The sequence below is a fragment of the Pteropus alecto genome, unplaced genomic scaffold, assembly GCF_000325575.1.
Source record: "Pteropus alecto unplaced genomic scaffold, ASM32557v1 scaffold76, whole genome shotgun sequence".
Classification (NCBI taxonomy): Eukaryota; Metazoa; Chordata; class Mammalia; order Chiroptera; family Pteropodidae; genus Pteropus; species Pteropus alecto.
In genome coordinates, this window is record NW_006443138.1 from 29,795,133 (window position 1) to 29,806,705 (window position 11,573).

At 43.9% G+C, this 11,573-nt stretch overlaps 1 protein-coding gene across 1 annotated transcript; it reads right to left on the minus strand.

Annotated features, from left to right (window-relative positions):
• Positions 1 to 8,656: 8,656 nt before the first annotated feature.
• On the minus strand, positions 8,657 to 11,562 carry FBXL14 (F-box and leucine rich repeat protein 14). The gene is given in 2 exon segments (XM_025040962.1): positions 8,657 to 10,452; positions 10,455 to 11,562. Coding segments are annotated over 2 exon segments (1,185 nt in total). The 5' UTR covers positions 11,362 to 11,562; the 3' UTR covers positions 8,657 to 10,174.
• Between the last annotated feature and the right edge of the window lie 11 nt (positions 11,563 to 11,573).

Sequence of the window (11,573 nt, forward strand, 5' to 3'; positions counted from 1 at the left end):
ATGTCCAGCTGGGATTTTTTTCCATCAAAAGGGGATTTTAGTAAAACCATTATCAGGGGCTTAAAGGAGAAAAGCTGTTGAGCTGCAAGTGAGGGGGTAGATTAGCATTAGCAGGCTTGTTTTGGGCAGTAGTGGAAGGGTGGGAAGGTGTTTGCAGCCACTTGTACACAAGTGCCTTGGTTTCTCTGCAAGTTCCTGGCAGGTGCACAGGTAAGATGGACACAGGAGTGGGAACCAACGGGCTTAGGAATGGCACAGGGGGCTTTAACTCTGGACCATCGAGTAGAAGGCAACCCAAATCAGGGAGGATTGTAAGGTAATGCTTGTGTGTAAGGGGCCATACGACTTGCTTCGTTACAGGTTGTATACATCCATCCACGTCACCTGGAGTCGCCCCACTGCATCACTCTCTGTGCTCCTCTTCAGTCTCCACAGATGGGGCATCAGAAAATCAAGAAGCCAAGAAGCGGCCATGCTGGTTACTTTAAATGGCAAATGGATGTCTGTGTGGACACCTTTATTTTTGTCGGGGAGGGACTAAGAGAACAGAGGAAGGTTACGAAAGCATCAGTGGCTGCCCAGTCTGCAAATAAATATTCAGGCTGTGTGGATTTGCAACTGTGCTCTAGGGTGAGAGTTTGGGGAATGTTACCTAAAATAGCATCTCTGTTTTAGGATTACTAGAGCTGTCAGTTATACCTTCTCGGCCAGAACGGAGTGAAGCCTGAATCATGTGGGGTTGACAGGCAGTGTTCAGGCCACTGGAGCTGACTGCTGCTTGAGGGGCCTGTGTAGGGATGTCACAGCAGCAGCCTGCCCTGGAAACACTTGCTTTCTGTTTCTCCCTGTGTACACTGTTGTCCTTGCTTGTGCCCCGTGAAAATGGGATAGTAGAGAAGACATAAGATTCATCCTGACTACAGTGAACGAACTGGAGACAATGGTGGCCGCGGGTCAGTAACAGCTACATGTCTCCGAGCAGCGCATTTTCAGTGTGATGCATTTCTTCAGTCACAGGTTCACCTCATGCCAGCCTGGTGGTGGCCTATTAGTTGGAATTTTTGTCTCAAGTCAGATTCAAACAACCAAAAAAAGAGGGTCTGTCTTCTAGAAAACATGCGCTAGCCCAGGAAAGCTGTTCTCAGAGACCGCAAATCAAAGAGCAGCCCTCCTAGTTCATCTTGAGGACGACTTTCAGGAACTGCTAGTCACTGGTAGTTTCCGCTTCCCCTTACTTAATTTCATGTACTGCGTCTATATTGTTCTGGCTCCTCAGCCTGCCTGTGCTTGCTTTCTCCTCCTCAGTTTGGGTGGAGTGATGCATGATCTCTTTTCTTTCCCCTACCACCTCTTTTCTTTATCTGGGTTGTTTTCCCTGAATCTGTATTCATTCGGCGTTGTCGCTAACAATGGCATATTTCAGCTAGGGTCCGTAAGGCTGCCCGGGGAGACTGTCTGCCTTTATAAGACTTTCATAGATGGTGCCAGGAGTGGTAATCTGCTTCATGTCTGGGCCCTAAGTTCCAGAGGCTTTTCCTTTCTTTTCTCTCATTCTCTAACCAAAAATGACCTCTGTATCACCGAGCTAATGAGCTATGCCTCATCCAGCTAATACAGCTTGGTAGAAGAAGCCACAGGGGATTTCCGCCTTCCACCTTCCACAGTTTTATTCCACGTTTGTACCAACTGCCCTTCAGATCCATGCTTTGATTCCCTGAGGCCAGACTATTGAGCTGGAAGAGGGCAAGAGCCCTGGAGGCCTCTCCTGCCCTCAGCCTGTCTCTCATTGTGGGATTTAATGGAATCTGGTGAAGTGGACTCAGAAGTTCTTTTCTCTGTTTTAATTTCTGCTACCTTTTCCTAATGTCAGTTTTCCATAGGAGGGATTTAGGTATGTGAGCAGCCTTACTTCTTTATCATGGACCTTAATCATTTTTCAGTTTCATAGACACCTTAAGATTTTATGAAGACATCTTCATCTGGGCAATAAAGATCCTAATTATAATAAAAAGATAGACAGTCCTAAAATTTAAAAAATATTTGTTTTTCCTTAAAGGATCTCTAGAATTTTTCATCACAGACAATAATTTTTTTCCTTTTCTAATAAAAAATGCTAGCACCTTTTGCTGTTAGTTAAAATTGTCTTCTCCATGTGTGATTATAAAATGCTCCCTATTTGTTCTCATACTTCCCAAATATAGTAATGTGACACTATTTGTGTGAGATGGTCTTGAAGAAAAATGAGAAGCTGATATTTCATTCCAACAGCCTCCAAAAGCAGAGAGCAGCTAGCTATGAGGAGGCTGCAGCTATTAACTCACTTCAAAATCAAAGTGCCCTCTAGGTTCCTTTGAGTAGTTTCACTGATATTTAAAAATTCCATTTTATCTTTTTGGTGGCGTGAAATTCCACTTTTGTCAACTCTTATACCGTGGGGAAGTTTTTTGTGGGTGTGTGTGGGAGTCAGGGGACAGGTGGTAACCAGAGAGGGCGTTTGTCAGAGGGGAGGAGGTTGGGGTTCCCCACTGGAAATAGCCTCCAACTCATAGACAATGCTGCCGCCTGCTGACAATACACAGGGTTTGCAGATTTTGTGGATAAATTTCATCTTTCCACTTTTCATCTTACACGCTGGGAAACAAATAGAGTTTTGCATTAACCATACATTTTCTTCCTTATAGCAGATCTTAAAATCATCTTAATAATCTTGGGGTAAAGAAAAACACAAGGTCGGATCGGACTTCAAGCTCCCTGATACTAGTGTGGGCACAGTATATAGCTGCCTCACAGGGGAGAGAGTAAATTGTATGGGTGAGTGGGAGAGGTTTTTGGTTTTGGGGGGAATAGGGAAGGTCAAGGACAATCCAGGAGACAAAAATGGTTTTCCATCCATGTCTTTCAATAAAGTGTAGTGCTTGTCCTGTCTCCTAACTTGCATGTACACATTTTCATTTCTAAAGGAGCGATGGGGCCGTTTGCAGCTAAATCCTGTGTCGTGCTTAACTGTAGTGAATTTCTGCAGTTTCTCTTGTGATTCCATTGAAAATTAGACCCGTATGTGTGGGAAGGGATAGGCCAGCTGCCTTCCTTTGGGTCACACTGATTGTCGCTATTTACTCTGAGTACAATGGCAGGGCATCTGGCTCAAGTGCACAGACGTCAGCTCCGGCTGGAAGAGCGAGTCATCTATCTATCGCAGCTCAGAAAAGGCCTTCTCTTGAAGGCCTTCCTATAACAGCAAGCTGTAAGCTTGATGTTCAGGAGACTACAGAACCTGGCCACACTGTTTTTATAGATTCCTGACTAAATTTTGTGCATTTGAAATGAACTTAGAAGAGCTGCAAATTGCCACTTTAATTTTGTCATTTTCATATTGTGCTTAAGACACACTTACTGGTCCCTTTTTTTTTTTTGCAGGGGCGGGGGGACGGGTTGTTCACAGCAGTGGGCTTTTGAGCTATGAAGTAAAGGTTTAAAACACTCAAGTGAAAATGGAAGGTACTAATTACGTTGTCTTCTACCTAAGAACATTAAAAATTTGAGAGGCTTAACTATTGTAATTCCTCCCTTATTTTACCCATCTTTCCAATTTTAGCCTTGGTGATTTTACTAAAGATTCTAAGGAATATCAGGACTAACTTTTTGGTTCCTCCCTATTTGGAGACCACTTCTTTAAAAAGCAGACTGGAAGCGGGCAGCTATTCCTACACAAATGTATACATAAAAATGCCAGTTTGCGGTAAAGATTCCCTAAGGAGAAATATAATTATGGATGTTTGTAGTAAATATTCTCATATTCTTTTCAGATGAGGAAAATAATGATTTCCAAGCCATACTGAATAATTCTGCACTACTAAATAAGTTAATCTGGTTTTGAAGATGTTTTCCCACATCCTAATTCCAGTAAGTTGGATCCTGGCTATGAGTCCGAATTATTGACAGACAGCTGTGTGATAGTCCTGATCCTTCTGGAGGGTGGATTACATAAATTGAGGACTATAAACATAAGAGGGTGCCTGATATTAACAAATTAGACCCTTTTACTCTTTGTAGACAAGAGGGATTTGTAACTAAAACATCTACGAAGTCAAGCCTTTTTATCCTTGAATGACAATAGCTAGTGTTCTCGCAACTTGACTCTATTTTATAAAAGGATTGTGTGACAGACATTTGTAAACATGTTAAATGTGTGTAAGTTCTTAGCTTTGAGACTACTTTAGTCCAAGTACAGACTTCCAGCATTTATACTTCATATGACTATTTGTGACAAAGCAGTGTTTTGGAAACTGGCTCGAGTTTCCAAGCAGATGACAGATTTGGCACTACTAGCTGCTTGGGTACCCTATAGCCTGTTTACCAACTTAACAATAGCTTTTTGGCTTCTTGAATAATCCTGTATATCATGTTTGCCTAATTTATTGCTTATTAAATAGTAATAACTTTCAGCATTTGGGTTTTTTTTTTCTTTTAAACTCCCAAAGAAAATATACTCTGGTTTATCGTCTTTCTGAAGAGAGAGGGCTCAGGGTGGTGCTTTGCAGTGTCTCGAGGAACCTGCATGTTGACCACTCTCTGATGTGGTCATTAAAGTCTGGAGCAGCCTCAGTTCTCATACTGACTCTTCATATCACCTAGGCAGTATATTTTCACCCCTGTCAAGCCTCTTTCCCCATTTATGAAATCAAATGTACAATATCTGTCAGACTTGGGAAAACAAAAACTTTGAGACAGAGAAATTGAATACTGTGTTATGATTAAGTTCTTCCAGCAGACCACATTCACATCCCTAACACTGTCTCACCTGGGTTTCTTTGCTGCTGCTAGAGACCTCATTCTTCTCTTCTTTTAATTGAGGCTACTTTCCACTGTAGGAAATAAAAGCAGACTTACAAGAATATGTGACATTTGTCTTTCAGATAATTAGAGTGGAAGAGTAATGAGATAATAAAAACTTGTCTTTTTAAAGAAAAAATGTACACATTTCCGGGCTAACAAACAGGCGGGGAAATTCCACCTCTATTTTGTTTTATTTGAGGGATGCTAAACATACCGTACTCTAGTGCCGCGCAGTCAAGATCTCAAGCTTACTTTCTCTTGCACCTTAACTGGAAGACTTGGCTTTACATAGTACCAAAGGTGCTGGGTTGGTATAGACAACTCCACCAGGCAAAATCAGAGCAATTCCTGGAAAGAGGAAGACTGAAACTGATCATTTGTGGACATTAAAATTTACCAATCTATAAATAACCCCTTTACTAATCCAAGACCTTAGAGTATATATGCTTTTATTTCAGCTGTGCACTTACCTTTGATAAGTTCTGAATTATTAATAGTTGGCACTGACCAAAGAATGAATGTCTCCTGTTTGACAATATTCACTTTTCAAAAACTTTAACTTGTTTCCTAATATGTAAATGAGTCCATTGGCAAAAATGAGATAAATATGTGGCCTAAGCATAAGCTTAGGTTTGAATGCAGCTCTCCAATTTCTAATCCTGTACTTTACAGGATTTTTATTGACTGAATCTGTACAGCCATGCAGTCTCTTGGAAGAAGAAAAAGATGTGCATCATCTCATCAAAAAGCCTCACCCGACTCTGCAGGGGTTCACAGTGACATAAAATTTAGGTCTTGCCCTCTACTAAAGGAATAGAATTAACTTTTAAAAGGGTGTGATTGTGATGTCTGACTCAGGGAAGAGAAAGACGACAGAGAGGACGACCACTAGGTGACTTACTGCAGCCCCTTTCTACAGCAGAGCAGCTGAGAGCAGAGACCTGGGGCCTTCCCTTTCACCCAGACGTGAGGTCTCGGTTTTGTTTTACAAATGTTTTACTCAGGGGGCTCTTATCCTTTGTAAACATGGTCCCTGGGGGCCACTACCTTTTCCCCTGTGGAAACGTGAGTTCAAATTCTCTAAGCCCAAAGTGAAAGGTTTAACTTTTACCCCAAGACTAGCATCTATCTAGTAACTACTGCAAGAAAACAGCAGAATTTGGGAGGATAGGCCAGGCTTTAATTTACATATCATGTCCTTAGTGAAAAGAAAATTTTTAAAAAGAAACTCCAAGAAAAGGAACATTTGCTTTTTCAGATCCTTGTTGATCTTGAATCATGAAAGAATATGATCAGTTTGCGTTTCCTTAACTATTTAAGGAGGTACTATACTCAGGCAAGCATCCTTGTCGCTATTGCCAAATGTGGAATCAAATTGAGAGGGCCCTCCTCAGCCTTAAGACAAGAATTCAGCAGGGAGAATTACACAACAGCCCAGCGCTCTTAGCTAGAGGCCTACTGTGGTCCTTAGGGAGCTGCAGAAACTGTCTGAACCCCAATTACATTTATAGATAGTCTTTTCAGTACAGACCTTACAGGGCTACTGCCTGATGAGACTTAGAAAAGAAAGGTATGTGGATCCCTTTCTTAACTCCTACCCAGAGTTTCTCTTGAGGTTTATTACTTCTGGATGATAAATTTACAAAGTTCTTATTTTGATTTTTCAGTCCTGAAGTTTCAGCAAATACCTGAATCAGGTTTTCTTCTGTTATTCTAAAAATTACCCTTAAGTGAATTTTAACTTTTGTACCACCCAATTAATTAATTTTTAATTCTTTAAAAGCATTTCTTTCCATTCTTGTAGGTATGGTGGAGATCCTATTCACTTTAAAGTAGTGTCCTGCGGCATGAGCTTGTCCACACTGTGTTCAAAAAGCTACCACTCACTCCTGTGAGGTCGCCTTACTGGAAACCAAGGATGACCAATAACTGAACCTTCTCACAGAGCAAAAGGGAGTTGGACCTGGTTTGAGTTCTAGCTCTCTTCAACAGGTAGCAGGGTGACTTTAAGGAGAGGAGTATATCTGAAAAACAGGATACCTGTTTCAACAGGTTGCTTTGAGGACTAAAATGGAAATTAACAAGTACCATGCAAAGCACACCATATGAGGTTCTCAACTCATATTCTTTTCTTTCTACCCAAAAAGGTTTAGAGATAAGAAGTTAATCTTGACTGATGAAAATAAGTAGTTTATTCATCTTTTCCAGAGATGTTCCAAGTATATTATTAAGTATGCTCAGTTCAGGATGAGGACACTAGGCCCATGATCTTAACTTTCAAACATTAATTTACCAAGCTTTAGCCAAGCCTATATTTAACCTTTAAAGTAAAAACCAGACAAAATAGAAAACCAAATAACCCTTCTGGTTAATTGGTAGGATTATTCAGCATATTAAAATGAAGAATGTGAGCACAGAGCCTGAGACTTAGGAAGTGCTCAAATTTTTATTGACTGAATCTGTACAGCCATGCAGTCTCTTGGAAGAAGAAAAACAGTCCAAGAACTTATAGCTTGTGTAACCCTCATGCACTGTAGTGTCAAATGCTAAATGAGAAAGCAGACCCTAATTCAAAGTTCCTACTCCACCCCCGCCCCCGCCCCAGGGAATAAGCACAGTAACCTAAGAGGGAAGAAACAGATCTACATCTTCCCCAAAGAAAAGGAAGATGGATCTAGTGTCAGGCTCAATTAGACCCAATTATGATGGCTCTCCAAAAAGGAACAATGCAGCTTTTGTGATATGCTCAAGCAGAAAGCTTGGAAATTTTACAAAACAATCTTATCCCAAGAGAAACCTGGGTTCTAGCTCTCTTCCTGGAAAGAGGTGCTGATCCAGGAAAGTTTTATACTACTCTTATCAGCTCTTGCTGGGATCAGTATTTTTCTAAAAAAAAAAAAAAAAAGCAGAAACAACTAGGAAAGACGTCTGTAAAACCAGGAATATGAATTACCTCCACTGTTTGAGCATTTGGAAATACTCTTCCATTTCCACAGCCCAACCACAGGGTGTCAGACTATTTAGTTTTTGTCTACCAAAGGGAATGCTTTACTAGAAATGTTGGTATTCATTTATGTGCCCCAAATTCAGTCTAAGAACGCTCACCCTCAGCTTTGGAAGTGCTTAAAATGCAAACCGGCAAGAACTCCTGGCCAACCTCCCCGCCCCCCAGGAAAGTGCTTAAATACAGCCAGGCCGGGAGGAGAATGTTAAAAAGAGGGGCTGAACTGCCCTCCTCCTATCCACTAGGACCCTCACTCACACTGAGATTCACCATGCATGACTGAGCAAGCAGGCAAGGAAGCAAGGATAGCGCTCTTTTAACTTTTCTGAACAATGGCTTCAGTTCCCTCCACCCTTCACCATTTCACATCCTCCCACACCCACTCAAAGTGTAAAGAAACCCATCTTTCTTCCCCACTTCCACATCTCACGACCCATTTTTTGAACATTACCCCTAGATGTCATTTCCACCCAAAGAAAAATATGCCACCCTGGGGAAATTGTGACTCTTACAAATCTGGTTTTCAAAAAAGTTTCATTTTGTTCAGTTTCTTTAAATTTCAATGTTGTTGACAGTTGAAAACCAAAATTATATAACTCTTCAATCTAATCACATTTCTAGAAACAAAACATTTAGATGTCACTAGTAAACCTTATACAGAATAAATTTTTAACCGTGAGCTTACTCGTAGCATATAGGACGCACTGAAGTCTATGCCTTATTTCCTTTTACTTGAAAGCACACAAACAGCACCTCTGACTTTGGCATGTACCCAAACACACACTGCCTTCAAAATAATTCACAGATACAAGGTTGTTTTTTCTCAAAAACATACTTCATATTTCCTCTTTTATTATATAAATATCAGTTTAACCTTTTACTGTAAGAATATAAACGTTTTAAGAGGATCTTTGTTATTATTTATACAAATTCACAAACAGTACAATTAATTGATAAAGGTCTCTGGGTTTCTTTAACTCCATGGTCTCGCATGTTGCTGTGGAGGATTCTAAAAAAATAAACAAAAAATCCAACAAAAATATACATCCTACTCAAAAGCGATTTTTTTTTAAAGCCACAAGTCCCAACCCCCACCAAAATAAAGTCATCTACTCCTCCATTTAGAAACAGAATTTTTTAAAACCCACAAACTCCCATTTTATTAACAGAACAGAGATAAAGACATGAATTTCAGTCTCCTTCCCTTCACATTACAGCCCCAGGGGCTCTGTAGGCCAACTCTGCTCTTCTGCTTCCAACAGGAAGCCTCACTGTGTGACCTTTTTGTGGGGAAACTTGGAAGAGGGTGAGGGTAGGGCATAATTTGCATATATAATAATCATTTGCAAGACAATCTGCATCTCAAACAAAAACCAGTTCAACTCTCATTTCTCCCACACATTTGTGCTATAAATTAAGATTTAGGAACATCGTTGGGCCCTCAAATCTCAATGGACAAGTAGAAAAAGAAAATTATAGCCAGAATGTGGAAGTGGGACATACTGGATGGATGGGGTTTGGGAAGAAACCAACCAAGAAAAGACGTACAAACCCAATGGGTATCTTTCCAGTCTAGGCACAAAAATGTTTTAGTCTCAAAATATCTCTCTTGTTGAATTCCAGGGCTTCAGAGAAAAAAGTAAACTAAAACGAGGTAGCCAGACATATATATATACTTATATATATATAAAATTTATATATATATAATATATAGAATATATTCAGCAGAAAAAAAGGACCATGATAAAAAAAAAAAGGATAAAAATGAAATGAGCGTGGATATCAGAGTACTGTAAAAAGAGAAGTGATGAGAAGAGACTGGGATTAGTTATTAAGTGGAGGAAGGGTGAAAAGGCCGTTATAGTTGGGTTTGCTTTCATACATTTCAAAATAAAAACCAGATCACAGTATTCCAATGAAAGCTTAAGTGAAGGCAGACATTTTCCTCAACTCCCCAGGGTCGAAAGGACTAGTTCTTCCCACCCCCACCCCCATTTTCTAAAGCAACGCAGTGGGGATACAGTAGCTCAATCAGCCCTCCATCCCCCAGCAGAGGAGTGGATGGGTTAAGTAGCTGAGTCCTTCTCTCCATTCTCAGGGAAAAAGGGGGGGGGTACGGTAGGGGTAGCAGAGGAACCCCAGATGCAATGAATGGACGAGTAGTGGGCAGGGGGTGCTGGAGGAGGGAGGAGAAAAATGAGCCTGAAGCTTCGTATCACTGCCCCCATCTCATCCACTGCAAGGATCTGTGTATAAGTGTGCGTGTGGAGGTGGGAGGGGGGAGATGACAGGAGGAGAAACAGGGCGGGACAAGGGGAGTTGGTGCTGCCGCCCTCACCTGACCTTCTCACTGTCCGTCATCTGCCAGAGTCCCAAGTTGAGTACCTTGAGGCAGGGCAGCTGCGTGATGCGCTCCAGGCCGCGCTTGGTGATTCGCGTACAGCCGTACAGGTCTATGCCAGTGAGCTGGCTCAGGTGCTCAGCAATCAGCTCCAGGCCCTTGTCCGTGATTCGCACACACTGTCCGATGTTGAGCGTGCGCAGCCCGTGCATCTGCCGCACCATGCGGTTGATGCCATCATCGCTGATGTGGCAGGAGCAGAGGGAAAGAACCCCTGCGCTATGTAAGCCAGACTCTGGTCCCCCACTTTGTCACAGAACGACACATCCAGCCCCGAGAGGCGCAGGCTGCCCATGGCCAGGTGCATGATGCCCGTATCACTGATGTTGTCACAGGAGCGCAGGTTAAGGCTGCGGAGGCTGCCCATGTGCGACAGGTGCAGGAGACCCGCGTCCGAGATGCCTCCGCAGAAGCTGAGGTTGAGGAGCCTCAGGCCCGTCAGCCCCCGGGAGATGTGCTTTAGAGAAAGATCGGTGAGCTTCTGGCAGTCCTGCAGCGTGAGCTGCTCCAGGCCCAGGCAGCCCTCTGCCGCGCTGCGCGTCATGCCGGCCAGGTGTCCAATGCCCACATCCGAGAGATGGCGGCAGCTGCGGAGATTAAGGCTCTTGAGGCGCTGCAGGCCCCAGGCGATGAGCAGGAGGCCGGTGTTGGTGATGTTGCTGCAGCCCCCCAGCTCTAGAACCTCCAGGCCTTTAAGGTACTGGGCTATGCGGCCCAGGCTGCTGTCGGTGATCTGCTTGCAGAGGCTCAGGTTGAGGGCGCGCAGGGAACTGATCTCCTGCACAAACGCGTGGCCCAGCCCGTTGTCCGTGAGGTTGTAGCAGCCGCTCAGGTTGAGGCTCTCGATGTTGGCCATGCCCTGGATCACGTAGCTGAGGCTGCGGCGGAGGCTCAGGATCTGCACCCGGCGGATGCCCCGGGCCTGCAGGCTGGGGAACAGCGACGGGTTGGCCCGGCGCAGGTGCAGCTTGGCCTCCACCCCCCGCCACACCGACTTGTGGTAGGCGGCGTCCCGCCAGGCTGTGCACACCTGCGCCGCGCGCCCCTTGTCCCGGACGTCCAGGTAGCCGAAGATCATGGCCAGCAGCTCGGGGAACAAGCACGAGATGTGGGTCTCCATCTTCCTCCTCCCCCCTCCGCGGCGCCGGGGGGAGGAGGCGACGAGAGCAGTTCGCCCTGGCCGCCGCCGCCTCGGGCCCAACGGACGGCCCCTCCCCGCCTTCCGGCTCCGGCCGCTGCTGCCGCTCCTCCTCCTGGTCCGTCCGTCCTTCCTTCCTTCCTGCCGGCTTCGCCTCCCTTCCCTTCCCTCCCCCCGCCCCGGGCTCCGCTCGG